We start from the raw sequence: 27,619 nt of genomic DNA, 5'->3' as shown, positions 1-27,619 counted from the left end.
CTACCCTCACTCCACGTTGTTGACGCGCACCCCTGGCTTTGTTCCAGCGCGCAAGATGATTGACGATAATCTCCCCAGTAAGTGTCTTCTTTCCTGTTCCTGTCCCTGTCCCTGTCCCGCCGACCAAACGACGTCATTTGGCGACCCCTCGGATTCCTTCCATTCCTGCGCTGAACTGACCCGACCCGACCGAAGCCTTCTTCATCAAGAACAATAACCCCCAGAAATCGCAAAACTGCACCGTCTACTACCAGCAACATGGCAATGACCCCGAGCCCGCCTATGCCCTGCGATACCTCGATCCTGCCGTCCCAACCTCCCACAATCGCTACGGCGTCGGCCTGTACGATCCATACGTGAAAGACGTCGTTTACGGTGAAGTCGCCGTGGTCCCTGAATGGAGCCAACCTAGTCTCTCAGCAGAGATGATCCGGGCGAACGGCGGCACCGCGCCACCCGCCGAACCCGTTCTCCCCACCCAGTTCACGATCCAGCTGTACAACCCGGACCAACAGATCCTGGTGCGGCACAAGGCCAAGAGCTGGAACACGCCTGCGCGATGGGAGTTCGAGATGCCACAGCGGACGTTCCGCGTCCCCTCGGCGTCGACGCTCGACCGGACACAGAGCGATCCCGCCGCCGAAGAGAATACCCCGAAGCTGCGCTTCAGCTGGCGCAAGGATGGCAAGCTGTCCAAGGACTTGACGTGTCTGCTGCATGGCAAGTCTGCAACAGTTCCGGATACGCGGACGAAGAGCCGCGAGCCTGATATCACCGTCGCGCTCTTCCAGGGCCTGCGCGAAGTTACCCTCTACGAACCGAATCTCTACCGCGTCGAGATGGAAGACTTCAAGGGGCTAGAGGTCGTGTTGCTCTTGGCTGCGATTGCCATTCGGGATATCTTCTTTGGGCCCGCGAAGGAGGCTTTCCATATCACTGCCGTCGGGGTGGGGCAGTCCAGCACAAGACCTCAGGGCGCGGCACCGTCGGTCCCAAATGGCAACAAACCGTCGCCGCCCCGTCTGAATATCCCAGCGAAGGCACCATCGCTGACCCCCCAACAGCGACGGCGGCAGGAAGAGATTGCCAGAGAAGAGGAGAGACGGACCAAGGAACTTCTCGCGAAAGAAGAGAAGGAGCGGCGCCGCAAAGAAGCTGCGATTGAACAAGAGACCAAACGTCTCCAGCAGCTATACGGCAGGGAAGAGCAGGAAGCGCGAGCCCAGTCTACAAGGCCGAGCTTACCCCCGCGACCTGGCGGCGGACCCTCCCGACCATACTCCATGTCATATTCCCAGTCCTCAACGAACATCCCTTCTTCCAATCCCTCTTACTTCTCCTCATCACGTCCCGCATATCCGCCCCGTCCACAATGGCAGCAGGGGGCCCCCGCGCCCACCTCCTACGCCAACAGCCCCTACCTCCACGTATCTCAACAACAACAGCCGGGGCGACTCTCGACGTCGCACCTCCCGCAGCCACGGCCACAGTCCTCGGTCGGCTTCTCCCCGCAACCTACCAGCAGCGGTGCGCTCCCTCCTGGAGCCAGGCCGAATGCGCAAGTGCAACCGAAGAAGAGCAGTTTTCTTGGATTCCTTAAGAATCGGGATGAGCCAGAGCGCGCGACGCTGCAGAGGAAGCGGAGTTCGATGTTTTGATGTTGGTGATGATCTGCGATACCCTGTCACATACCTATGTAGTACATAGCTCTCTGTATTTAGCATCTCCAATGCATTTGCCTGGCTTTGTTTACTCCTGTCCACTAGCTAGTTTTGGCGTGGGGCCTATTTTACCCCGAGCGGGTAGCCAGCACGCCACAATCTATATTTACATGCGTGGCGTGCACGAGCTAGAAACCTGGGGATAAATGGAAATTCCCTCTGCAGGAACACGAGGCTCAATATACCACGGGCCACTTGCCGAACCCTACACTTCCAAGGCTCTCTCTGTTCCTGTGAATTCCTAGCAATTGAAGGCAAGATCCACGCCAGACGTAGGAAGAAGCCGACGCGAAGGATCTGTGGGCTCCGCCAACACCGAAATAGCGCCTAATGCATTTTGGCCCCCATCCCATTGCAGCGGGTAGCGAGCCTCGCCCATGGCCACATCGACACGGAACAGGCTGTATGGTTTATTTAGTATTTAGCACGGTGTCCAGGGATACTATTGTTGTCTACCGGAAGTTTCTAGTGAGAAACAATATCATAATAGATCTAGGTGCTCACGAGCCTTACTCGGGCCGCATATCCCAAAACAAACCATCCGAGCGGAGCCCAAATGGTCGACTAACTAACTTCAGTAATACTTGGGGCTGTGGGCCACCAACATCTCTCCACAGCAGCCAATACTAGCCGCCAGGACATAACGATCGCCGGGGCGACCCTGCCCAGCGCGAAGAGAGGAATTGTAGCAGTAACTAGTCTCTCTCGGTCTCGCAGAATCCTCTCTTGTCAAACGCTCCAACTTGCTATCACCTCCTACGGCGTATAGAGGCTGTGAAGAGAGTGCGAGTCGCGTCGTCGGACACCGCGACTTCAGCCCTTACCGTCATCATGTCGACCATCACGGCGGCATTGCCCCTGACCACCACCTTCGTCCCGCCCAGCACATGTATCTCCGACACCTACCTCGCCAGCAGCGGGTGCACCACCGGCACATGTAATGGGTTATGGATGAATCTGGGACCCGGACCGCAGGCCACGGGGGCATGTCTTCCCTCCGGCTATTCGCCGTACAGCTATTATTCGCCCGGTGTCTGTCCGTCAGGGTATTCCATTGCCTACAGCAGCGTGGGTAGTGGGGAGAACCCGGAGACGTTCGCCACTTGCTGTCCTTCGTAAGTACCCTTTTCCTCGCAAATCCTGCGTGATAATTAGAAGGACATCGTTGCTAACTGTCAGACAGGTCTTACACAGCTCGCACTGAAATCCCCGCGTCAGAATCCGGGACGGCATGGTATACCTACGAACAATGCTACTGGCAACCCACGGCCGGCGCAACCATATATGAGTACACATATTACGACCTGGGGAGTTCATGGATCAGCGCCACTAGCACAATGGACACGAGCGGGATGGTGAATGCATACGGCGTATCGATTCGTTTCCGTGATTCACCATCCACCACGTCCGCGACCAGCACATCCAGCTCAGGCATAGCCGAGGAAACACAAGGCAAACCCAAAGCGGCAGCCAAGTCCTCCAGCACCTTCGATGGCGCATTTGCAACGGGGTTCAATGCCGCGAACGAACACCCGAATTCCTCCTCAAGCGGTCTCTCCACCGGCGCAAAGGCCGGCATTGGTGTCGGCGTTGCCGTTGCCGCTGTCGCCGTGATCGCGGGTCTGGTATGGTTCTGCTTGGTGCGCAAGCGCCGCGGTGCCGTCGCTACTGATAAGTGGCAGCCGGCGGAGTTGGAGCCGGCACAGCGTCGGCAGGCAGAACTGGCCGATAGTGAGCCTTCTGTGATGACTGAGTATCATGGTGCGGCCAGTGAGCCTTCTGCCGGAACCGAGTATCAAGGTGCGTTTAAGCCGCCGCAGCACAGAATGCCGGTCGAGTTGGACGCGGGTGTGTATTATGAAAAATGAGATTTCTGGCCCCCAATGGTTCAAGGGTTACCTGGCCTTGCCTGGCCTTTTCTCTCTCTCTCTCTCTCTCACACACACACACACACACACTCTCTCTCACTCTCTTTCTTCTTCTGAATGTTTTCAGGTGGATATCGATTTTTATTCCCGTGCATCGCATCTTATGCAGCTTCTGGCGTGTTTCCTTTTTCCTTTTCTTGTTTTGCATTGGCGTCCTTCGAATATACCCGTCCTGTTCATGGGTCGTTAGGGAATGTGGGTGATGTATGTGTATTCGAGAGTACTCCAGGGGTTCGCTTAGAGTAATAGAACAAATATTTTCGTCTTAGCTCTTGCCATGGTGTTGTTGATCTGAGGATCTAGGGCAGATGCGTTGGGAGAGTTCCGCAATGCCAACAACGAACTAGCCAGATCTGGGGCGCCCTTGACATGATCATTGAAAATGCAGGATGCGTGAAGTCCAGTGGGGCAGACACTTTCGACTTTCTAGACACTTTGAACCAAGCTTTATGAGAGGGTATCCTTCGTGAAGTATATACTCCTTCACAACCCCAGCCGCACATGAGCAGTACCCCGCAAATATAAAACCCCAGTCCAAAAGACGCAAGCCAATAAACAGTGACGTATTTCACCACTTACATGCATGTCGCTAGTAATCATCCCATACATCCCCCCCTCCGCAACCGCGACATGTCGACGGCAGATGACGTGCCCACATCCCGGTAACACCAGTCACCACGCGGGTGTCATCGTAACGCTCTAATTCCGTAACCTTATTGCGTGCTATGCGATTGATAATCCAATTGCAATATATACAGAGCGGGGTCCTTGCGATCGGGATATGGTTTTCGGGATATGCTTATTTTTGTGCACTGTCTCGGGATCGGTCCGGGATGGGGTATATATACTTCGTAATCGATTCTCTTCCCCGCCCATCCTATCTATTTATCTGTCAGTGAATGACTACTGGAGTTGCACAGCAAAACACAAGCTTTTTCTTGCCAACGAATATGCCTGCTAAGATTATTGATCGATATGACCATGTCCCCGAAACGAAGGAGGATCGTGAGTATCTTTCGAAAGTATACCCTGCTTGTTTCACTTCACTAATTGGTACCTATCAGTCGACTGGGCTGAACTGATCACCCTTGATCTCGGCTTGTATGAGCAACCCGGTGGCAAGCAAGAGCTGGTGAAGCAGCTGGAGCACGCAGTCCGCTACGTGGGTGAGTACAGCATACCTATCATTCTTTGTTTGAATACTGTGCGCGTTACTGATCGTCTATATACAAGGCTTCTTCTACGTCAAGAACTTTAACATTAGCCAAGAAGAGATCGACCGCCAGTTCGCACTGGGCCGCGAGTTCTACGCCCTGCCCCTCGAGGAGAAACTCAAGTACCACAGCTCAAGTGATCTGGACCGTGGCCAGTATAACGGGTACCGGCCTGCGGGACACCGCATGTGGGTTGACACTTCTGAAAATATACATTCGCTGACTTGTGCGAAGGCTTGGAAATGGAATCAAGGATAATGTGCAAGTATACAATATCCCCAAGTTCGACGGGCAGCATGTTCGTCAGCAGCCTGCCGTGGTGCAGGATCATATCGAGGAGGTTGAAGCTTTCAGCAGAGTAAATCCCTCATCCCTCTCTCCTTCCCACCTCTACTTACTAGTAGCATGTCGAACTTTTTACTGATATAAAATAGAAATGCCACACAGAAGTCGTCGAAAAACTCCTCCGCCTCTTCGCCATCCTCCTCGAACTGCCCGACGAAGACCAGCTCGTCCGCGACCACCAGTATGATGTCCCCGGCGAAGACCACCTGCGATACATGCACTACAAAGCGCGAAGTGCAGAGGACAACTCCAAAGTAGGAGGCCTGTATAACCCGGGCCACACGGACCTGGGAACAGTCACCCTGCTCTTCCGCCAGCCCGTCGCGGCGCTGCAGATTCTCAACTCGGCCGGCGACTGGAAGTGGGTGCGTCCGCAGAACGGCACTATTACCATCAACACGTGTGATGCGCTCACGGCTCTTACGGGGGGGTTGATTAAGTCGAGCATTCATCGCGTCCATGCGCCGCCGAAGGATCAGGCGCATTTGGATAGACTGGGTGTGTTATATTTTGCGCGGTGGGTAGCTATCATTTCTTTCCCTCTCTCCCTGACAAGACCTTCCTTACGAACGGGCAATTTCAATCTCTAATACATCAATGCCGGTGTAGACCCAACAACCACGTTGTCCTCGACCCAATCCCCAACAGCCCGCTTCTGCAGCGCCTGGGTCTAACGCAGAACGCATTCACTGAGCTGGGCCAGCACCTTACTACGGAGGAGTGGGTGAAGGTGCGCCAGACGCAGCAGCAGCGACGCAAGATTATGACTACTGTCTCCAAGGAGGGGAAGTACTCGTATGCACCGAAGGATTTGGAGATTCTTCCGGGGTTGCAGGCTAAGATCTATAACTAGGGCTGTTTTTAGCGAGGTACAGTATTGGCATGTTAGCTATTCGGTCCTTACAGTGCGTGATTCAGGTCACCCCTTAAATATGAAGATTCTTGAGTTCTGCCTTTTGATATGATTGATGTCGATGCCTCGTTCATAGTTATATCTCGGCCGGCATATGCTTTGGTAGCTAGCCCTAAAGCTTACAGTTCATAACTACATGACGATTTTGTGTGCTCATAATTTATCATGTTTTAGCATAAGAGAAAGAGGTGAACACTGCCAGGTTGAAGGACAGAGTTAATGATATAAAGACGTTGAAGACACGCTGTTAGGGCATGAAGACTTAGTGACCCACATCACAGACTGACGGCACGGGCACTCAGCACTCCTCCCTCTTTCACCAAGTCCGTGGCAACGTGTTGGCCAACCACACGGTCAATTCCCAGAATCATCAGGGCTTCCGTCGACACAGGACCATCTTTCACCACCGCTGCCTCAGCTGTGCCACTGTCCTTGCTGGGTTTGGGCTCAACCGCCTCGCCGCTCGCTAGTTTGGGCGACACAGCGGCGACGGTCATGAAGTTGATGTTGACGCCCTCTCGGCCTAGAATGCTGCCCACGACGCCGATCTTACCGGGAGAGTCATAGTTTTCGCAGATGAGGAGCGTTCCCTCTGGTGCGAAGGTTGCCTCGAATCGACCAAGGCGAGTGATCAAAGGCTCACCCCCGGAGCATGTTCCCGAGATGATCCGCTGAGGCTGCGGTGGGGTCGCTTCTGCCTTCTCGCCGCGTGCATGCGATGATGCTCGGGACGGGGGACGCGCAACGAGAGTCACTAGGGACGAGTACGACGACGACTGATCCGCTGGGTCGCGAGAATGCTGCTCGGAGACAAAGACGCCGCGCTCCTTGGCTACCAATTCTGCGTTGACGATATTGATGTTGATTCCTTCCGAACTGCTGATGGGTGCCAGGAGGCCCTTGATTAGTGCTGCGAAGAGAGGCTTCGTGTTACTGATACTGGCTACTTCGCCCTGGTAGATCAAGTCAAAGGTGTTGCGGGTCATGGAGCCACCTGGCGCGGAGGCATAGTAATGGGTGTACAGACTGCCGAGTTTTTCAACTAGGCGCACGAAGGGTTGAAGCTTCTGGTACTCCTCTGGCAAAATGAGAGGTGCATTGACGGCGCTGCGAGGTAGTGATCCCTTCAAGATCTCGAGGACCTGCTCACAGACATCGACCGACACATTCTCCTGGGCTTCTACCGTTGACGCGCCCAGATGCGGAGTGACCACAGCACGCGGATGCGCAATGAGTTTGGCCGCAGTTGAATCTGCAGCCGGTGGCTCTGTAGTAAAGACATCGACAGCTGCGCCAGCTAGATGACCTGACTCCAGAGCTGCTAGCAATGCAGCTTCATCGATTGTTCCTCCTCGTGCAACATTGAGAATCCGCGCGCCGGGTTTCATTTGGGCCAACTCGGCCTCTGCAATCATGCCACGGGTCGAGGCTATCAGCGGCGTGTGGATAGTCAGAAAATCGGCCGAAGCAAGCAATTCCGGCAGTGACGAAACCAATGTGACCGATGCCGAGGCAGCAACTGCCGGGGATGCATATGGGTCCATCGCATTAACCGTCATCCCCAGGCCCTTGGCCAGACGGGCCACCGTCAAACCAACTAGCAACGCATGTCAGATTCCCCACAAAAAGGAATGCAAGCGGGGGAGAACTAAATGCGGAACCCACCTTTACCTAGCCCAATAATCGACAACGTCTTGCCCTTGACCTCGACTCCGACGAACTTACTCCGCTCCCATTTGCCATCCTTCAGGGTGGCACAGCCCTCGGGGATTTTGCGGGCCATTGCCATCAGCAGTGCAATGGTGTGTTCCGCCGCAGCACCAATATTGCCCGAGGGGGAATTGACCACCACGATTCCCAGCTTTGTTGCCGCTTCGACATCTAGAGTCAGGCCAGTGAGTAGTCAAGTCCTAGAGATTCGCGGGGGACTGTCCTTACCGACATTGTCCACCCCGACTCCGGCGCGTGCGACAACTTTTAGACGACGGGCAGCTTGTAAGACGGTGGCTGTCACCTTGGTCTCGGATCGGACGAGGAGGGCTTCGTAGTCGGGGATGATCTGGAGCAGGTCGTCGGCACTGAGACCGCGACGCTCGTCGACGTCAAGCGAGGTGCGCAGCAGAGCCAGGCCATCCGGGGACAGCTTCTCTGGCACAAGGACCTTGGGACGGGCAGTGTCGCGGAGTAGAGGCATGGTTGAATGGAATGAATTGTAGGAAATAGTGAGAAGCAGAAAGGGCAAAAGGAAAGAGAGGCGGTTATATACTACAAACCCAGGACAACTCTAAATGGGCGGCAGGCGCGCATTGATCCAGTTCTACCCATCTCGGGAGAATACCTACCTGTTCCTACTTAGGGACTGTGTATACCAATCACGGCATCACCAATATCTCACCAAGGGCGGGGTCGGGCCCTTGATTGGACTTCTCCTGTTTCGCTAACCGGGATGATGCAAAGCCCTACAAGCGTACCGGATCGTCCTCCGTCCTGCTCGCTGTCGGCCTTGCTGGCCATCCTGGGCAACGAGTCATCCAGCCCTAACTCACCTCGTCACTGACAAAAGCCTTGTTTCCTTCAGCTCATCCCTCCCCGAAACAGCAAAAAGTGGGACGATACGATCACCGATCGCGGATCTCCCGTATTTGAAGGGGCTCGCCTCTGGGGCCGAAAACCACCAGTCCGGTGGCTTGTTTTCCAGGGTCTCGCTCCTCTTCGCAACACGTTCGTTTCCGTATCTTGTCTGCACTCGTTCTTGGCTCTGTTCAGCCCCAGCGAGGCCAAATGTCGAATACTTAAAGGCTGTGCTGCTGCGGATGGATGCTTCTCTCCGGCCATGATCTTCCTCTAAGCCCCGAGCCGCTGCCATGGTGGGGGTTCCACACAGCAAGGGCTGCGCTCTCTGTCGCGAACGACACATTAAGGTAAGAGAGAACTTATTCAATGACCTTCTAGTATTAACGGCGACAGTGCGACGAAGTGCTGCCCCAATGCACCCAGTGCTTGCGTTACGGCCGCCCCTGTCCCGGATACCGCCGCACGTTCCGGTTTCAAGATGAGGGTCCGTCCCTGGACAAGATATACCGTCCCTATCCCCAGCGGAGAGACCGACGCGCAGCGGCCAGAGCTGCTGCAGCGACCTCCTCGACGACTCAAGCCGAGTCTTCTTCTGTCCAGTCTGCAGCACACGTCCCCACGCCCGACGGCGGAGCGGGGGTAATAGCGGCGGCGGTCCGTGAGAATGCCATCAATCTGATGCGCCGACACTCGGCCAGTATACCCATCGACGAGAGCGTGTCGCCGTCGCTAGTACGCCAGTCTTTCAAGGCGGCGCAGCCCCAGCTCTTCCTTGACTTTATCAGCGCGGCCTTCCCCACGCTCTACTTCCATAACAAATTCCGCGCGGGCAGTGATCCCGGCTTCCCGACATACATCATCCTCGCTTTTGGGCAGGACTCATATCTCGACTCGGCGATATGCTGCCTGAGCTCGGTGTATCTGGCCCATCTCACGCAGGACAGGGCCCTGCTCCGGGTCAGTCGGCGCATGTACGCCGTGTCGCTGGGCGAGGTCATCCGCGCATTAGCCAAGCCCGAGCACGCCATGTCCGACAATATGCTCTGCACAGCGATGATGCTCAGCGTCTACGAGATGTACGCGCAGACCTCCCCAGGTGCATGGGTTGTGCACGCCGACGCAGTCAAGCGGCTGATGCAGTCCCGGGGCACGGCCGCGCACGAAGTTGGCTTCGGACGGTCCTGCTGGATCGCCTTTCGCGGGTTCCATATCGCCACCGCAGTCTACGAGGGGAAACCCTGCTTCCTGGACGAAGAGGACTGGCAGCGTTTCGCAGCCGTCATCATGGCCGAGGACGCCCAGAAACCGGGCGAGTGGTCCGCCTACGCAGACCTGTGCGATCTCGCCTTCATGGAGATCGCCAAGTGCCCACGCTACCTTTCCGAAGCGCGCAATATTATTTCTGGTATCACGGACCCAGATCCCACCGTCATCTCCTCCCTCATCAGTCGCATCCGACGCACCTCGCACCGTCTGCAAGCGCTCAGCGCCCAACTCCGCTCTTGTATCAGCGGCCATGGGCAGCGCCAGCAGGGCATCATCAAACGCCCTGGCTCATTCATCGGACCCGTCCCGGAAATCTTCCCAGAAACAGGTCCCTCCCTACTCCTCCGCGGCGCGGAGAATCTAATATCGACCCTTGGCCAACTGTGGACCCGACTCGACGACATGGTGCGCGTTCGACCTGCTGAGGATCTTTCCCCAGAGTCTCCATACTCCTCCGTTGCTACTCCATCCGGGAACAGCAGCATCACGTCTCCGTCACTGCACTGCTCGACCCCGTCTGTTACCTCCAAGCCTTTCACGGCTACACTGCCAATTCGTATACACTCCGAGCTTGGGCAGGGTCCGTCGAGGACCTCTGACCGGAATGATCCGCGCGCTGTGATATGGTTGGACCGTGTGGCTTCGTCGATGGGGATGCTAGGGACAAGAGTCGTTGTTGCTGGTGAAGGGGAGCAGGAACATGTTGCAGGTCATACCGATGACCTGTAGGTGTCAACTGGGAAAATTACCTTTCAGAGATGAGATTCTAACTCTGGCACTTTTTGGCCTAGCGGTACATTTTACACACATTTTGGTCCACAGTGGGCTTAGTTATTCATTAGCGAGCGCTTGTTTTTTTTCCCCTTTCTCTGTCTAGTGCAAAAAGATACTCTATGCGACCTTAGCTGGCTCTAGGGATTTTCTTGTTTATAACATATACGATCTGATGATTTGAGCCAAGTGCATGAATTGATATCCATTGTGGTTTCTCACAATTTCGTCATGTCGAAACAGAAAGCATAATATATACATATGAACACTTCGGGTAAAAAAACTTTCGCGCCCCCAGCTTGGGCACGATTATGACCCGTACCTAGTAATCCATCGACTCCTCAAGCAACTTCCTCAACTCTCCCTTTTCAGCCTCCAGCTCCTTGCTCAGCGTCGGCGCAAGCATAAGCACGCGCTGCTGCGGAATTGTTCCCTCCACCAGGCCCTCGACATCGGAGTTCTTGAACCCCAGATCCTTCAGCCCGCGCGGCTGATCGCCCAGCTTTATCAGGAACTCGGCCAGCGCAGCGCCGAGAACCTCGCCCGCACTCTCGCGCTTCACGTTCGAGATATCAACGCCAAACGCTTCAGCGGCGGCCAAGTGGCGGTCTGGGTTCGAGGCCGCCGTGAAGCGGAAGACGGCTGGCGCGGTGACCGCGACGGAGACGCCGTGCGGGATGATCGGGTAATCGACTTCGTAGCCATTGTGCTTGTAGCCGGGGTTCTGGCTGGAGATCGGGTAGCTCATGCCGTGGCACAGGTGTACGCCTGCATTGCCGAATCCGACGCCTGCGAGCGTGGCAGCGAGGAGCATGTTCGACTGCGCCTCGTGGTCGTCCGGGTCCCGGACTGCGCGGGGGAGGTACTTGACCGTGCTACGGAGGGCCTCTAGGGAGAAGATGTCGGAGATGGGGTTTGCGCCTTGGTAGGCCGGGCGGTTGATGGGGTTTGTAGGGCGTGGGGTGCGCTCGTTGTACGGGATTGCGGTCCACGATTCAAGCGAGTGGCAGAGCACATCGAGGCCGGATGAGGCGTGCACTGCCGAGGGCATAGTGCGCGTGTTGAGCGGGTCGCAGATTCCGAGCGTGGGTTTGAGGTTGCGGTGCGCGATGCCCGTCTTCGCCTTCTTGGAGACTAGGTCGAAGATTGCTGTGCCTGTTGTCTCGGATCCGGTGCCGGCGGTCGTTGGCACGGCTACGAGCGGGCGCAGAGGCTTGGTCACAGGGAGACCTTTGCCCAAGGGCGCATTGACAAAGTCGAGGAAGTCGGCCTCGGGGAACACGGTATAGAGATTCATCAGCTTGGCCGTGTCGATGACGGATCCACCGCCTAGAATGTGTTAAGTTTCTTGCAGCTAGGAGGTGATCAAAGTACATACCGACAGCGAGGAAAGCATCCGGGTTGTACGGCTTAGCAAACGCAATAGCCTCTTTCACCCTGCATGGCGGTGGTGGTTAGATTATGGCAGACAAAAACCAGGGTTCCCACGTACGAGCTGTCCTTGGGTTCGACGCGGACCTTGTCGAACACGGTAAACTCAATGCCCTCACGGGAGAGACCCTCAACAGCCTGCTTCATAGCATCCAGCTTGGTGACGTTGGAATCGGTGACGATGCACACGCGCTTGGCGCCCATGTTTTTGAAATCCATGCCGACCTCTTTGGTCGAGCCGGGCCCGAACCGGATGCTGGACGCGGCCATCTCAAAGGCATACTCCTTCTCCCGGGCCGGGTCGATCGGCGTGGCCATGTTACGGCGCACATGGCTCAGTAGGGACGGGGTCTGATGGTGATGGTGGTGGTTTGGATTGGAGTGGCACGGGCAGGTGGGCGGGTGGGTGTACTGCACAGTGCGCAGCAGGTTGAGGGCACGGTTGGCGGCCGAGGGGGCCACCCGAATTGCGGGCGAGATCATAATTACAATGGAAGAATTAAGGGAGCGTGGAAAGGAAGGGGGGGAGAGGGAGGGGAGAGGAAGAGGTGAAGTGAAGAGGTTAGCCGAAGGAGACGTGACGGAAAGCCAAACCTCCAAGTTGGAGAAATTGCGGGGAGAGATCGGTGTTGTGGCCGACAGATGGTTTATACCCTGAGTATGGTCATTATGATTGTTCTATGATAATTGACATGAAGAAAACGCATATTCTCATCACGATTCATATACTAACTGAATCCCTACTCTGCGATCGATCCCTTTTCTCCGTGTTCAAGTAGTGTTCAACAACCTCGGCAATCCACCATCTCCATCCATGACATCAGCCACACCCCCCACAATCTCAACAGAGCGTCAACACCAAATCCGTCGACGCATCCATCACCCGTACCTGGCTACCAGCCGGCGGAATGCCCTGCTGCCAGTAGATCTCCGGCTCCGCAGGGTGCAAGCGCACAGGGTATCCCGCAAAGGGATCGCCAAACACATCGGAGAGGTCGTACCACACCTGGTGGTCGGACAAGTTATACGCAAACACCGTCGTGGGCGCACTAACATACAGTCCATCTTCCTCAGTGCTGATCTTGATAGCGATGCCGCCGGCGACGGGGTCCTCCCGGAAAGTCTCAGTGTATTGTGTTTGGGGGAGGAGGGTCACCTCCGGCCGGACGGTGGAGCCGACGGACCAGATGTACACTGGGTTTCTGCAATGATTGACCACCACAGCGCGCCCGAGGCGTGTGCCGCCGGGTTTGCCTGAGGGTGTTGGTGTTGGGTAGACCGAGAAAGAAGAAGAGGAGGGTGTGTAGGGCGTGATGCTTTCTGGTCCGTTTTGTTGGTTATCGCTTGGGAGGGAAGTTCCCAGCGAGGCGAGGGAGAGCAGTGGAAGTAGATTGAGCAAATGCATTGTGAGGATCTGTGGGAGAACTGGATTGGTAGTTAGTGAGTCTGGTGGGGGTCGGGCTGGTTTATATTCTCTGCTCGTCGGCCATCCCGGCCGCTGGGAGATATGTATGAGTCGGGGTGTTGTAGAGAGCACAGAGCCGAACATCCGTGGGAAACACCTGAGGAATGTTACACGCTGCAGTGATTGGGCGGATCCTACAGCAAGAATGTGAGCATTAGGGTCCTTAAATTAGGTCTTCAGGGAGTATGTATCAGGAGGACATGTATACTCATGCTGACACGGACACAGAATGTGATTCAAGCCCTAGATGTGACTGCAATCGGGTTTGGGTGGTATACTGTGTTTCCAGTATGTGAACTGATGGACGTACGGCTAGCATGCCCCTGGCGATGAGCAAACACGCCCGGAACATCCCCTAGGCATGGCTAGATCTGTCCACGCGCATTGCCCAATCGGAGGCTCTGGAAACCCGGCACAGGGACCATTCACAGTTGGGAAGCCCTGAGGAATGTGGAGACCAAACTGCCTAATGCTCAAACCTTGTGCAGCTACCAAAAGCATTTGGAGTCTAATATTACTTGACAATGCTTGTGGCGCATTCATGTGAAGACAAAGCTATGTATGTCCCTGTAGCACAAATAGCCGGTCGGGGATATCCCGGTAAGGGGATCTAATTTGCTACATGCGATTTTGGCAGAGTCCAACGTCGAAGAATGTCCTATTTTAGATTTAACGAGTGCAGACTCTTTGGATGAGTATGTGACTAGGCATTCATTGGTGGTACATGGGACAATATGTTCTCTTTCATGTTCTATATTGCAAGATATATACAGAAGAAACATTTATCCAAGAATACCAATATACAGAACCCACTGTATCAAACAATCCGGAAATCCCCAATAACCCCAATAAAATACAAGAATGAGAAAAAAAGCGCAGGCAATCCTCGGGTCGCTTAGAAAGAGACAATGTCCGAGGTACCCAGAGTGGCGTTGCCCTTGCGGGCCACGACCTGGATGTAGCCAGTAGGCAGGTTACCCAGGGAAACGGCAGTCTCAAAACCAGTGCGGACATTGTTGGACGAGAGCTCGGTGTTGTTGACCGAGGTGTTGGAGGTAGCAGCCAGGATAGCCCAGTTATCGTACTCGGTAGCGCCGTTCCAGCTCATGTAGATATCAGCACTGTTATCCGAGGTGCGGGTGATGGCCAGCGAGGGCTTCCAGAAGGGAGTAGCCTTCCACTGGCAGCGGTAGCCACGGTACGAAGCAACGGCGTTGTCCTCGCCGAAGGCAGCGCTGAAGACCACGCTGCCGTTGGCGCTGAACTCCTTGACCTTGGAGATGGAGCCGTAGTCCATGAAAGCGTGCTGGTTCTTGTAGCTCAGGAGCTGGGTGCTGCCCTGGCTGACGGAGTGGATGGTGTCCTTGGGGTCGATCAGCGAGCGCAGGCCAGTCACAGTGTGCTTTTGCAGGTTGATGCCCAGGAAGAGGCCGGAGGTCTGGCCCTCGGAGTTGGTCTGGGTGTTGTGGTTGTTGAACAGGCTGAGGACCATTCCCTTGTCTGTCTCGTTGTGCACGCGGATATCGTGCTGCCATGAAAAGCTGGTGTCACCGATCTGCTTGAAGTCGCCGCCGTTCTCGCCGTCGATCTGCCACATCACGGTGCCGTTGTGGTGCAGGTAGAAACCGGACCACATGTGGCGCAGGGACACGAGGTAGCCATGGCGGGTTGTGGTGATGGCGTTGATGTGGTAGGCATCCCAGGGGTTTGCCTGAGTGCCGGCATCGGAGGCAAGTTTCTGGTGGCTGGTGTTCAGAGGAATGGCATCCTGGTGATCGAGGGCACTCCACGAGTTGATGATCGTGTTGGTTGGAATATCAATCTCGTAGAAGTGGCTGTCGAGCATCCAGTCCGAGGTCGTGCCGTTGACAGAGGTCAGATCATGCTGGGTGACGTTGTATGCGGTGACCAGCAGGGTGTTGTTGGGAGTGATATGGCTCTCGTGCAGGTCGATGTAGGAGTCCTTGGTGGAGTTGTCCGGCGTCACGAACGGACCAGTCAAGGTGACGGTATAGATCTCATTGTAGGTGTCATCCAGAATGTGGACAGTACCGTAGCCGTAGCCAACGTCCAACATGTCACCGGCCCAGAAAGTGATGACATCCTTGCCAAACAGCTTTTGCACCATGAAATTGGCAGTGACCTCATCAGGACCCTCGTAGACCAGATTCCCAGAGTTGTCGTAAATGAGGGCAGCCTGGCCGGCAGACTGAACAGCTCCACGAGGCCCAAGGAAGAGATAGCCCGGGCTGACAGGTCCGGTCTGGTTGATCTGCAACTGTGGCGGCTGAATGTCGGTAGACATGTAGGAGAGGTAGGGCCAATCAGCCGCCGCACCGAGGGCCAGCAGCAAGGCGCTACCAGCAGTATACCACCATCGAGCCATTGTATAAGATGTATAAGAAAAGACCGTAACAAAAGAGTGTGAAGTCAGCGTAAAAGAATGGCGATAGTGAGAAATTTTAGAAACCTATCCAGCATCCAGCAGGACCGCGGGAACTGCCTTCAACTTAAGGGTCCACGACAAGCCTTCGGCCGGGGCGGCAACTCGGAACAAAGCCATGAAGATCCTTACCGTTGAGGTGGGAGGCAAGACGGGGTGGGTAGAAAAGGCTTCACGATCCAACCAGGATGTCGGAAGAGTCTGTCGGAGCTTGGCAATATACGCAATGGCATTGCCTCGGGTTCGGAAACGTGGGATATTGCCCTTTGCCACCAGGTACCTGGTCCCTGAAATTTAGGGTTATCAACCGGCAAAGAACCATCCATTGGAGGCTCAGGAACATCATATTCGGCCCAGACTTCACTATAATTGTCTTTTCTCTCTCTATTTCTTCATCGTATGTCTCTGAGTGCCTTCGAAATGAACAATCCCATAGCCACTGACGTATAGAATGGGTCCGCCGTTAGATTGAGGCTCTTCTCCCCGTCTTTCAAAAGCCGATTCCACTTGGCAAATTTTGTCCGCGTGCGCCAAACCATACTTGGACCAATTGCGGTACAACGTGGTTGGATATTTTCTCCCAGAAGACTGTGACTCGGCCGCTTGACCCTGTGGTGGAGACCCAAAAAGCATTGCGAGTGGCTGAACCAGTGGTCAGAAAGAGTGGCGGCGAATGAGGCAAAGCCATTCAGAGTATGGTACCGAACGTGGCAACGCGTCATCTTTCTATTTCCGGACATTTGACAGCCAGCCGAGAGGACCGACCTACGCAGTTCAGGCCCAGGGTGTGGGGTGTACTTGGTTTGGTATAGGAGTTCACACGACGACAGCAATTAGACTTCTCGGGCTAGGCCATTTCTCGGAGGTTACAAACACAGACAACGGGCAGTGGTATGACATACGATAGAGCACTATAAAGAGACAGTCAATAGGGTATCAATTATTCACGCTATTAAAACCCTTCGAGAACGCAAATTCCAATGCCATAGCATATACTCTGGGCGAACACGGGAGCAAGCCACAATGAGTATCGGTTTCCAGAGCAGAACTAGAAGAGAGCTATTCCTACAATTTGCAAGTGCCAGAATTTTTGAGCGATGCTATAGTAGTTTTCAAAATCAGTTATCCCTTCATACTCTTGCTGTTTCTTTCACAGGAAATAAGGTAATGCGCTAATCTACTTTAAGACAGAGAATATGTTGCGACGAGCTCTTCAGGGGCAAAGCGGGTGCTACGCAATCATCATAAAGCTAGACTCTACTCCAGAGAATACATGAATAAGGCCTGTAGGCGTGTCCTTCGTTTGGAATATCTTGGATAAACTTGAATGGTGGGTGAGGAATTCTGGTTGCTGCCGCGTATAGGGATGGAGGGAGTATTTGACTATAACCATCAAAGGTGGAAGTCGACCTGTCCGCCGCACCGAGTGCAGAATGCAGACCGCATTTCTGACTGCTCCACGGTCTCTCTTTCCAGCAAAGTACCTACACAGCTCAGCATTCGAACACTCTAAACGGCTTGAGAAATAATATATCCGAGTCATCACTCTTCATGAGTCTCCGGATGCGGCAATCCAAGGTTTTGCGGGGATTGCCGTCTCCCTAGACTCATTGACCGCTTTTGGCGTTCGCCCCAGCTAGGTTCAAGCGCGGTTGATTCCTATGTGGAGGATCCGGCAGGGATGATGGTCTCTGCGAGCTTTGATTCGTTTGTATATCTCTCCTCCGCTGAGATGGGTCCGGGGGGATTTGGCCCCCTCCCCCTTGCACCGCTGCATCGCTCTTAGTTGCGGGAGAGGCTTGCCGTGTCTCCACGCCAGTTTCGGAGCTCCAATAATAACAGCCATGGTCAGTGTCTCCTCCCGTGTGGCTTGGTGTATCCCCGTTTAGACCAAGGATCTGAGGTGACACTGGTGTTGCATGCTACGCGACCGGGGGCCAGTTGACTGATCATCGATCTTGCCTTTTAAGTATTCTCGCTCGTCCGCTGTCTGGCCCTTCTAGTTGTTTCACAAGTACATACTGGTCCATCCAAGATCCAGATCCCTCTCTGGGGTTGAGTGTGTGACGGGTATATATCTGTACGACATTATGGGCAAGAGACTCGGGCTCTTGCGGGCCGTGTACCTGGTTTGCGCCAGCTGCATGGGCTCGTTTGCGTTTGCCTTCGATACCGGCGTGATCAGTGGGTCCATCCAGAGTAAACTTGAGTTCTAATCACTGACTTCATCCTCCTCAGGCGGTGTTCTCGCCTTAGAATCCTTTGAGGATGATTTCGGATACGCCCACGACACGGAAGCGCAGAAGACCAACATCAATTCCAATGCCGTCTCCATCCTTCAAGGCGGTGCCTTTTTCGGTTGCTTTCTCATCTCACCCATCGCGGCGAAGCTTGGTCGGCGCACTGGGCTGATCATCGCCTCTCTGGTTTTCACTGTCGGCACGATTCTCCAGGTCATTAACTCGCACACCCTCGGAACCTTCTACGCAGGACGCGTAGTGGCAGGACTGGGCATCGGAGCTGCGACGGTCTTGATCCCCATGTACGCCGCAGAGATGTCCCCAAAGGAAATCCGAGGTCGACTGGGTGCTTGTTTCCAGCTCTTCTTTGCACTGGGCGTCATGGTCGCCTACTGGGTTACTTATGCAGTTAGCAAGGACCAGACAGTGGGCAAATCTCAGTGGCAGACTGCTCTGGGGCTGCAGCTCCTTCCGTCAAGTCTGCTACTTATAGGCATGTTGACGGTCAAGGAAAGCGCGCGATGGCTAGCCAGCAAGGGCAAGATCGACAAGGCGCGCGAATCGCTCAAGTGGGTGCGCGGCGGCGAGGAAACGCCCGAGCTGCAGGCGGAATTTGACGAGATTTTGGCCGGCCTGGAGGAAGAAGCGCGCATCAAGGAGAACTTTACGCTCCGGGAAATTTTCCTTCCTGCCAACCGATACCGATTCTTTATCGCAATTACGATCCAGCTCTGCGCGCAATTGACTGGTAACACGTCTCTCGCTTACTATGCCACCCAGATATTCGGCGCCGTCGGAGCAGGCACCGCCAGCAAGCTTGTGACGGGTTTCTTTGGCCTGGTCAAGGTCGTCGGTGTCAGCATTTTCCAGCTATTTGTCCTGGATCGGGTCGGCCGTCGCGTGCCTTTCATGGTCGGCGCTTTTGCCATGGGTTCCTTTATGCTCATCGTTGCCTGTATCTTGGCCACGCACCCCACTAACGCCAACACCACACCGTCTGGCCCGACAAGCTCGGGAATTGCCTGTATCATCATGGTCTACGCCGAGGCTTTCAGCTACAATATGTCGTGGGGCCCGCTGCCATGGCTGTACAATGGCGAGATCTTCTCCAGCCGCACCCGTGAAGTCGGGCTGGCTATCGGTGCCGCGTCGCAGTGGCTGTTCAACTTTATGATGTCCCAGGTCACGCCGCATGCTATTAACAACATCCACTGGCGCATGTTTCTGATGTTCGCCATCTTTAATTATGCCATTATTGTGTACTCGTGGTTTCTCCTGAAAGAGGTATGTTTCGACCTTGGTGGTTTTTCCGTGTGCTGTACTAACCCACATCTGTACAGACGTCACAACACTCTCTCGAAGAGATGCAGGGTCTGTTTGGCGGCACGACCAGAATCGAGAAAACAGATGTGGAGCAGGACCGGGAGGATTCCAAGGAGACCCGTGAGCAGCACAATGAATATACTGAGCCGAAGGTGGAGACAACTTAACTCTTCTGTATGAAGCTTCATGACAACAAGAAGCCTGTTAGGATGGTTGACAGATTATGGATAATGCAGATATAAACTAAAATGCGTATCATTGATCAACATACATTATTCCTCTATACCGTGATCCCTTCAGATGTATTAGCGGAAAGCCTTTTCCAGCCTTGCTTGAAATCCATCATCACCCTGGTCTTCCTCTGGTAGGACTAATCCATGACCCACACGTACCCCGGACACCATACAGGGTGAAGTCTGAATAAGCTCAAGCATAAGAACTATAAATAGGTAAAGCAGAGGTCTTCTTATATGCCATAATTGTAGGGCTGTGGCCCTTGTGGTCCTAGATGAATTATTGTCGGAAAATTCCATGCTCCTGCCCTTGAACATCTGCGGGTGTGCGATTCTGTGTCCTGCGTGCCTGGGAGCTCTCAACCCGACAGACCGGTACATTTCCTTTTTACTCCCTTCTTTCTACTTACCATCCACACTCACGCACCCACCCGGTGGCCGCTTATCCTTCAACCCATGCTCTAATCCGCCTCTTTACCATGTCTACTTCTAAAGTTACCCGTCCCACCAACCCCGACGGCCTCGTCCTCGAAGCCTGGGGCCAGGGCTTGATGGTCGGCAGCCTGCTTGTCATGGCCGCGGTCACGGTGTGCAACATGAAAAAGCACATCCTGCTGCACAAGCTGATCCTTGCTGAAGTCTGTCTTCCGTCGTAGCCTTTGTCTGTTGCTACATCCACTAACTTTTATACCAATCCCAAGCTCATCCTGGCAATGCCCCACAACACTTTCATCTTCACGCACGAACCTGTTTATGGCTGGTACCTTTCAGTCACAGCCATCGGCCTCAATGTCTCCTGGGCCCTGCACAACGTGATTGCGTGGATGAAGAACCGCCCGTTCCTCTCCCGCCGCCTCTCGCTCATCTACATCATCACTGTTGTTCTTTCCTGGCCTTACTGGGTGGCGGAGATCTACGCCAATTTCACTTACTTCAACAACATCAACACCGTCTTCCTGATCACTCGACCGTGGGAGCCTCTGTTTCGGTATGGCCTTTCCATTATTCGTTATCTCCCACTCTCTTTGTATGTATGCATTCACTGATGATCTCCTATAGTGACCCGTGGTGGGTTGCCACTACTGTCTCGCTCTTCTGGACTATCAAGTGCGAGTACAACTTCGGGATCTGGGAGCTGGTCAGGGTCTCACCTCGCTTTGGAATTATGCTGCTGTCAATGTGCCTGTCTATTGCCTTTATCGTCGTCGACACCTGTAGTGTGGTGAACGTGTTCAGCAATGCACTCCCGACCGGCATTGAGCCTTTCTGGAAGGTCTGTCTTGCCATGTCTTGTTTCCTTCACCTTTTCAATATTTTCTTTCTTTCTTCCTTTTCTGTCTGCATATTCTACTTCGCTCTTTCTTCATGCTAACCACTCTCTATCTAGCTGGCTTTCCTTTTCAAGTGCCTCTGCGACACCGTCATCCTGGACGACTTCAAGACAGCGCTAGATCATATCCGCAAGTACTGGCTCCGCAAGCAGCAGTCTGCGTCCGAGGTCTTCCTCACCAGTCCCATCAGCCCATTCTCTGATCGCGTGCCTATCCCCCCACAGTTGCACACTCCACCTCGCGGAAGACGTGCACCTGCTGCCCGGGAGCATCACGACGATATCGAAGTGGACATACTCTCCCTACGCTCTCGACCGATGGAAGTCGGCATGCTCTCCCCGCACTCCCAACTGATGGAAGCTGACATATTCTCCCCGCGCCCTCGAGCGGAGAAACTCCACTCATCGCTACGGGTTACCCTGACGGAGGAGGTCTGATTCTGTCTATTCTTCTTTGGGCTGGAGGGATATTTTCCCAACTAGTACATATCCCTGGCGTTTGATCAAGGATGTTCGAATTTGTTCGGACTCGGAGGCATGGAATGGGTTGCATATGGTGTGTTTAAAAAGTGATGTTTCTAAGAAAGAGAGGAATGAATGAACCTTAATGATCTCCCAGGCCGATCCCGCCTTTCCTTTTCCCGTTTAGTACCCGTCCAGTGTTCACCCGTCGCGTGTTTTTCTCCTTTCTGGGTGAGTCTCAGCCCTTTTGACTTTCTTCCTTCGTTGCCACTCTCACCAGATTGCCTAGAAGTCACTGCCACCCGAGCAGCCTGGTCCATTTACTGGCTGGGTCTGAGCAAACTCACCTGAAAATCGTCAGCTGGTTAGCTAGCCTAGCGCCCGTACTATTCTTTCTCCTCTCAACGCTCCCATATCCGATCGATCCTTATGAATTTGAAACTGCCAACGCTATCCTGTAACTGCCGTTGGCAAGTAAATACGCTTTATTTTGCCTAGCCTAGATCTCGATACACGTGCGAGTTACCAAGTCCCGAGATCTGGGGATTAGGGGGCCACAGGTTTGGCACTCGATCTAGTAAATAGTGGACCAGGGTCGCAGATCACCTGGAAGGGGGAAAAGCGAAGCGAGGTTGGATTATGATGCTTTATGGTGCCTTCGATAATCGGAAAACCAAGGCGGTTAGGATGGCCGATAAGGCCCTCGTTCTAGCGTATGCACCTCCCGCCCGAACTAGTACTAAATGGTGGAGCTCCGCTTTCTTTGTTGTAACTCGACCAGGCAGGCTTCGTCCCTTCGGTTTTCCAGGGATGGCTAATACTCTAATTCAAACAGGGCTAATGATTGAGAGCTTCCACGGTCTTCCTGGTACATACAACCTCGGGATGAATGCGATCGCCACGGAGATCAGCGTCTGTGTTACGGAGCGCCCCAATAATTAATACATATGAGATATGCAGCGCTCAGAGTCGCGTCGGCTAGCTAATTATTTCAAGGAGCTAGCTAGGTATGTAGTAAGATGGCGAGCCCCTGAACCAATCAAGGGTGACCCTTCGCTTGGTCATTGAGGAGAGAACAAAGAAAGTTGTCTACATGAATGCATTTCCGGCGTCCACCACTTCGAACACAGCGCAGGAAGGAAGTTTCCAGAACACGTTCATCGCCAGAACATGCTGGCGTGGATGATGATGGATCGTTCTTTCTTTCTGTATTGAGCTAGCTTCATGTGAAAGCCCTTGATTGGGCCTGGCATGCTCGAAGCTCCCTCGGTGCGATCCGTGCACTGTTGATCGCGGGAGGTATGGGGTTGTATTCCACGGCTCATTTCATGAATTTGCCTTAAATACCGCCAGTCGGCGCAAACATTCATCACCTGCACCTCACTTTAATCATACAGTGGGTGACCTGCTCCAGCATGGCTTCTCTCTCCCTGTACCAGCTGCTGCTGGTTCTCTGCGCGGCTCTCACACATGCCATCAATCTCTGTCCCCTCCTGGGACCCAGCTGGCCTGCTGCCACGGGTCTCGCAAATGATCCCACCGTCAAAGCTGCGTTGCAGAGCATCACGACTACCATCCAGAATGCCATCACGGCCGGGAACTTTTCTGGAGATTCTCTGTCCCTACAGATCTTTGACACCAGTAGTTCTGAACCGTTGCTCTCGCTCTCATACACGGCAACTGATATCAACACAACCATTGGCGTGAACAAGGTGGACGAGAATACCGTCTTCCGCATTGGCAGCACTTCCAAGCTGTTCACCATGCTCATGCTCCTGATTGAAGACGGGTTCGGTTCTCTGAATGATCCCGTTTCGAAGTACATTCCTGAAATTAAGGCCGCTGTTATTGACATGAAGCGGAATTCCACGAAAGAAAATGACGGGATCGACTTTGTCAAGTGGAATGAGGTGACGGTAGGAGAGTTGGCGAGTCATTTGGCGGGTATCCCGAGAGACTGTAAGCTTTGCCTTTTCCCCTTTTCATGAAGGGATAACTAACAATTCTCAGATGGCCTCCTTGATCTCACCGAACAGGCTTCTACGCTCGAGGCCCTAGGGTTTCCCGTTCTGCCCTCGGCACAGGTTCCGCCCTGCGGCATACCGAATGTCTGCAGCAGAAAGCGTATGTTATATGAGTTACTTCCTTTCGACTCTCATTGACCGTGACAATAGAGTTCTTCAATGGGTTGCTCCAGGGTCATCCCATCTTCCCCACATCCACGACACCAATCTACTCCAATGCTGCCTTCCAGGTCATAGGATATGTCGTGGAGGCGCTTTCCGGTGAAATGTTCCAGACGGTCTTGATGGAAGATATTATCAAGCCACTGAAGTTGACTAACACCTTCTACTCCACGCCCAGCACCAAGCTTGGTGTTATCCCTAATACACAGGGCGATTATTATTGGAATTTCGCCATGGGCGACGAAACACCGTGAGTGACTCTCCCATCGGTTCCTCAACCGATTCGATCCCGTGATTGAAGATTAACACCTGTTTCCAGTGCCGGCGGCATTTACTCGTCCGCAAAGGACATGGCCACCTTTGGCCGTGCCCTTCTCAGCAGTAGTCTGCTGCCCGCGGCAACCACCAGACGATGGATGAGGCCTCTCACCCACACCTCATCACTTGACTACGCCGTCGGAGCGCCCTGGGAGATCCTATCATTTGGCAACGAGCGCCCGATTGACCTGTACACTAAATCCGGCGATATTGGGACCTACTCCTCTGTGCTAGCTCTAGACCCAGACCACGGTGTCGGCTTCACAGTTCTTGGCGCAGGCGCCAACACGCACGAGTCTCTCGCGCTAGCCGCAGATCTCATTTCCGCTAGCCTGCTCCCAGCCCTAGACGTAGCCGCCAAGAACCAGGCCAACTCTCACTTTGCTGGAACATACGCCCTGTCTACCCTCAACTCCTCTATCACGATCACCACAGATGATGGACCGGGCCTCGTCGTCTCGAGCTGGGTCAACAATGGAACGAACATGCTCAACAGCTACATGGCCCTGAACGGGATCACAGATCCCTCGCAGCTCAGCATCCGCCTGTATCCAACTAGTCTCGAGAGTCCGGGTCAGCTTTCTTTCCGAGCTGTTATTCCGCCGCAGCTGGGGGCTGGCATTGGGCCATTTACCTCCTCTTGCATTACCTGGGTGACCGTTGACGGCGCGGTGTACGGTAATGTGGGCCTCGATGAGTTCCTCTTCAAGGTGGATAAGAATGGCAATGCGGTTAGCATTTCGCCGAGGGCGTTGCGGACTTCTTATCCAAAGACTAGTTGACTAGCTAGCAGTTTGTACCCGCAGATGGTACAGGGCCTTTTATCATGAACTACACGATGCAATTTCTTAGTCCTTGACCGTCTCCCTTTGGCATTTTTATTATTGCCAGGACATCGCCATTGGCAGAAAAAAAAATATAAAAAAATATAAAAAAAAGTTGACAATGCGGTGCTGCAAATGGTATATATGATATGCTGCGAACAAAGAATTACGGATGAGCTATTTCAATTGTCTTCGTACTATCTTAACATAGCCTTACCGGTTTCCGTCGAAGTAAATCAGAATTGCTTAAATAAAACCTGAGTACCGCCCAGGCGAACAGGACTACAGAGGCAATGCAGCGAAACTAGCCCGAAGGTATCAACTAGGACTACAGCTGCCGTGAAAATGATTAAGAGAGATAGTCATCTGGAAAAGACCATCTAACAATCTCAAATTGGCTTTATTAACAATAATAAAAAAACCCACTTAGATCTGTTCTAGCTTCACCTCCTAGTTATTTGACTGCTGATGCTGCTGCTGCTGCTGCTGCTCCTCGGTCTTCTGCTTGTTCAACATGTACAGCAATGGCCCCTGTACATCTTCCCTCTCCATGAGCACCTCCACAATCCGAACACCCTGCCCACTACGCACCCGATCATTCTTCAGAACCTCCTGCAGCTCCGCACACGTCTTTACAGTAAAGGTGTTATTCGAGACTAGGTCGTTATCGGCACCGAAGTAGTTTAGTGCTTGCGTATGCCGCCAGAAAGGCACATCGTTGTAGGGCTGCTTCCGTCCGTGGATCACACGCTCGATGGTGTACCCCTCATTATTAATGATGAAGATCAGGATGTTAAGCTTTTCCTTGATCATGACGCTGATCTCCTGCGCCGTCATCTGCAAACTGCCATCTCCGATGATGAGCACGGTCTGATTGTTTCTGCCACTGGCCTGGTTTTCTTCTCTCTTTGCCAGGGCAGCGCCCAATGTAGCGGGAAGCATGAAGCCGATAGAGAGCCAGGTGACTGCGCCAAAAAGGCGGGCTTTCGGAGGGAGCTTGAATGAGCGGCCGCCATAGGCAGCCGTCCCTGTCTCAGTGAGGATGATGTCGCCCTCGCGAAAGATCGGGTTTACAAGGCGGTAGAAGTTCTTTTGAGCAATTATGTCGGTACCCTTGATATCAGAGGTAGTGACCTCTGGCTTGGCTGGTCCAGTTGCTTTGACTAGGCGGTTGGTGTCGAGAGACTGAAGTAGCTGTGTCAGGACGCTACTGGGAGACATATCACGGTAGACATCGTCCTTGATCTGGATGGTGCTATGCTTGAATGTAATTGCCGCCACGGCTTTAGGGATAGTAGCACCGGAATAGCTGTTTGTATCGCTGTAGTGTGGTCCAAATGTAAGAATCAAGTCCGCAGACTCGAAGTATTCCTTGGACAGCTGGTCCCCGAATCCTGCAGCGTACAATCCGTATACGTTTGGGTGGGACTCGTTGACGAGACCTTTGCCGTAAACAGATGTCCAAGTTGGCCATTTTGTAGATGTGATGAGGGTATCCAGCTGTTCCAAGATCCTGAGAGCTCTGCTTTCGCCATCTACAAAGATGGCTGGCCTTTTTGCACTGTACATTCGCTCCAAGATGCGGGTTAAAACATTAGATTCAAGGACTGGGCCGGGGCCTGTCGGTACCCGGATAGGAGACTGAAGATTTGCTGCCAGTACAAGCACATCGGGCATATCATCAGGCAGCTCAATGTAGACTGGACGGGTATGAATGAGTGCTTGCTGCAGGATCCAATCGATCTTGTCCGGCGCGGACAGCGAATCTGATAGGGATACCTGGGCGGCAGTGATGTGCTTTGCCATAGCAGAGAAGCGGCCATACTCGGCGTCACAGAAAGTATGGTGTATTAATGCGCGCGAGCTCTGCAGCGGCCGCGGCGGGGTCCCGACGACGTGAACAAGGGCCGACCTCTCGGCATAAGCTCCGGCAATGCCGTTGGCTGCGGACAGCTCACCGACACCGAATGTCGTGATCAGCGCAGACAGGCCATTGACACGGGAGTATCCATCAGACGCATAGGCGGCGTTGAGCTCGTTGCAATTGCCCACCCAGTGCAGCCCCCCAGGCACGACAAAGTCCAGCAAACGGAGGTTATAGTCTCCCGGAACGCCAAAGACAGTGTTGACACCCAGCTGGCGTAGGCGGGTGAACAGGTAATCAGCCAACTTGATGTTTTCCGGGGCCATTGTGAGATATCAATGTCAATGGTGATGCTCGATTTGAAGTTGTTGGAGAAGGCGGATCCAGGCTCGCGCAGCTTTATAGGAACACCTTCCCGGCTTTCGGGTTTCGGCGTTTAGCAATTATACACAAGAGAAAATCTGTAACCGATCACTTGACATCGACTATCGGGATGCAAGCAGGGTTCTCATCGCGGAAGAGTTTAAATTATCGAAGGTGTAACTTACACAATTTATTCGATATTAGGGCTTTCTAGGAAGGAAAGTTCCGCGCCCCCTTCTCTAGAACCTATTGTCAGTGATTCCTTATCCTACGAGACAATATTAAGTAGGCCAAATATGGTTAATTAACCTGATTACGATAACTAAAGATATCCGGAGTGGTCCATTATTAAATTTATGAAGTTGGTCGTAAGAACCAATGCACTTCGGTCTGCATTATGACGAT

General features: G+C 53.6%; 14 protein-coding genes across 14 annotated transcripts; 7 read left to right on the top strand and 7 right to left on the bottom strand.

Annotated features, from left to right (window-relative positions):
• Positions 1 to 55: 55 nt before the first annotated feature.
• N7474_001193 (uncharacterized protein) lies at positions 56 to 1,658 on the top strand (the record flags this gene model as incomplete). Its single annotated transcript, XM_057192608.1, has 2 exons — positions 56 to 77; positions 196 to 1,658. 2 exons carry the CDS (start codon positions 56 to 58, stop codon positions 1,656 to 1,658), a joined length of 1,485 nt encoding a protein of 494 aa, XP_057057561.1.
• Positions 1,659 to 2,552: 894 nt separating this feature from the next.
• Positions 2,553 to 3,589, top strand: N7474_001192 (uncharacterized protein; the record flags this gene model as incomplete). The annotated part of the gene is made up of 2 exons (XM_057192607.1): positions 2,553 to 2,836; positions 2,905 to 3,589. The coding sequence occupies 2 exons, from the start codon at positions 2,553 to 2,555 to the stop codon at positions 3,587 to 3,589; spliced, it is 969 nt and encodes a 322-aa protein (XP_057057560.1).
• Positions 3,590 to 4,599: 1,010 nt separating this feature from the next.
• Positions 4,600 to 6,061, top strand: N7474_001191 (oxidoreductase; the record flags this gene model as incomplete). The annotated part of the gene is made up of 6 exons (XM_057192606.1): positions 4,600 to 4,654; positions 4,714 to 4,815; positions 4,883 to 5,051; positions 5,098 to 5,221; positions 5,298 to 5,725; positions 5,818 to 6,061. The coding sequence occupies 6 exons, from the start codon at positions 4,600 to 4,602 to the stop codon at positions 6,059 to 6,061; spliced, it is 1,122 nt and encodes a 373-aa protein (XP_057057559.1).
• A 335-nt stretch (positions 6,062 to 6,396) lies between these two features.
• Positions 6,397 to 8,315, bottom strand: N7474_001190 (uncharacterized protein; the record flags this gene model as incomplete). Its single annotated transcript, XM_057192605.1, has 3 exons — positions 6,397 to 7,718; positions 7,787 to 8,002; positions 8,060 to 8,315. 3 exons carry the CDS (start codon positions 8,313 to 8,315, stop codon positions 6,397 to 6,399), a joined length of 1,794 nt encoding a protein of 597 aa, XP_057057558.1.
• A 348-nt stretch (positions 8,316 to 8,663) lies between these two features.
• On the bottom strand, positions 8,664 to 8,987 carry N7474_001189 (uncharacterized protein; the record flags this gene model as incomplete). The annotated part of the gene is made up of 1 exon (XM_057192604.1): positions 8,664 to 8,987. One exon carries the CDS (start codon positions 8,985 to 8,987, stop codon positions 8,664 to 8,666), a length of 324 nt encoding a protein of 107 aa, XP_057057557.1.
• On the top strand, positions 8,986 to 10,684 carry N7474_001188 (Zn(II)2Cys6 transcription factor domain-containing protein; the record flags this gene model as incomplete). The annotated part of the gene is made up of 2 exons (XM_057192603.1): positions 8,986 to 9,042; positions 9,089 to 10,684. Coding segments are annotated over 2 exons (1,653 nt in total), but the record flags the coding sequence as incomplete, so codon positions are not given.
• Positions 10,685 to 11,054: 370 nt separating this feature from the next.
• N7474_001187 (hydroxyacid-oxoacid transhydrogenase) lies at positions 11,055 to 12,646 on the bottom strand (the record flags this gene model as incomplete). Its single annotated transcript, XM_057192602.1, has 3 exons — positions 11,055 to 12,061; positions 12,111 to 12,169; positions 12,225 to 12,646. 3 exons carry the CDS (start codon positions 12,644 to 12,646, stop codon positions 11,055 to 11,057), a joined length of 1,488 nt encoding a protein of 495 aa, XP_057057555.1.
• A 358-nt stretch (positions 12,647 to 13,004) lies between these two features.
• Positions 13,005 to 13,568, bottom strand: N7474_001186 (Bys1 family protein; the record flags this gene model as incomplete). Its single annotated transcript, XM_057192601.1, has 1 exon — positions 13,005 to 13,568. One exon carries the CDS (start codon positions 13,566 to 13,568, stop codon positions 13,005 to 13,007), a length of 564 nt encoding a protein of 187 aa, XP_057057554.1.
• A 955-nt stretch (positions 13,569 to 14,523) lies between these two features.
• N7474_001185 (arylsulfotransferase family protein) lies at positions 14,524 to 16,014 on the bottom strand (the record flags this gene model as incomplete). Its single annotated transcript, XM_057192600.1, has 1 exon — positions 14,524 to 16,014. The coding sequence occupies one exon, from the start codon at positions 16,012 to 16,014 to the stop codon at positions 14,524 to 14,526; it is 1,491 nt and encodes a 496-aa protein (XP_057057553.1).
• Positions 16,015 to 16,098: 84 nt separating this feature from the next.
• N7474_001184 (uncharacterized protein) lies at positions 16,099 to 16,704 on the bottom strand (the record flags this gene model as incomplete). The annotated part of the gene is made up of 2 exons (XM_057192599.1): positions 16,099 to 16,351; positions 16,613 to 16,704. 2 exons carry the CDS (start codon positions 16,702 to 16,704, stop codon positions 16,099 to 16,101), a joined length of 345 nt encoding a protein of 114 aa, XP_057057552.1.
• Positions 16,705 to 18,161: 1,457 nt separating this feature from the next.
• On the top strand, positions 18,162 to 19,801 carry N7474_001183 (uncharacterized protein; the record flags this gene model as incomplete). The annotated part of the gene is made up of 3 exons (XM_057192598.1): positions 18,162 to 18,255; positions 18,310 to 19,595; positions 19,652 to 19,801. 3 exons carry the CDS (start codon positions 18,162 to 18,164, stop codon positions 19,799 to 19,801), a joined length of 1,530 nt encoding a protein of 509 aa, XP_057057551.1.
• A 545-nt stretch (positions 19,802 to 20,346) lies between these two features.
• N7474_001182 (uncharacterized protein) lies at positions 20,347 to 21,635 on the top strand (the record flags this gene model as incomplete). The annotated part of the gene is made up of 4 exons (XM_057192597.1): positions 20,347 to 20,505; positions 20,569 to 20,855; positions 20,927 to 21,140; positions 21,255 to 21,635. 4 exons carry the CDS (start codon positions 20,347 to 20,349, stop codon positions 21,633 to 21,635), a joined length of 1,041 nt encoding a protein of 346 aa, XP_057057550.1.
• Positions 21,636 to 23,074: 1,439 nt separating this feature from the next.
• N7474_001181 (serine hydrolase domain-containing protein) lies at positions 23,075 to 24,945 on the top strand (the record flags this gene model as incomplete). The annotated part of the gene is made up of 4 exons (XM_057192596.1): positions 23,075 to 23,618; positions 23,670 to 23,783; positions 23,834 to 24,095; positions 24,165 to 24,945. 4 exons carry the CDS (start codon positions 23,075 to 23,077, stop codon positions 24,943 to 24,945), a joined length of 1,701 nt encoding a protein of 566 aa, XP_057057549.1.
• Positions 24,946 to 25,437: 492 nt separating this feature from the next.
• N7474_001180 (alpha-keto acid decarboxylase family protein) lies at positions 25,438 to 27,177 on the bottom strand (the record flags this gene model as incomplete). Its single annotated transcript, XM_057192595.1, has 1 exon — positions 25,438 to 27,177. One exon carries the CDS (start codon positions 27,175 to 27,177, stop codon positions 25,438 to 25,440), a length of 1,740 nt encoding a protein of 579 aa, XP_057057548.1.
• Positions 27,178 to 27,619: the final 442 nt, after the last annotated feature.

The sequence above is a fragment of the Penicillium riverlandense genome (genome assembly GCF_028828495.1).
Source record: "Penicillium riverlandense strain IBT 135883 chromosome Unknown utg000001l_segment0_segment0, whole genome shotgun sequence".
Lineage (NCBI taxonomy): Eukaryota > Fungi > Ascomycota > Eurotiomycetes > Eurotiales > Aspergillaceae > Penicillium > Penicillium riverlandense.
The sequence above is the reverse complement of the archived record's forward strand: the minus strand, read 5'-3'. Positions and strand labels throughout refer to the sequence as shown.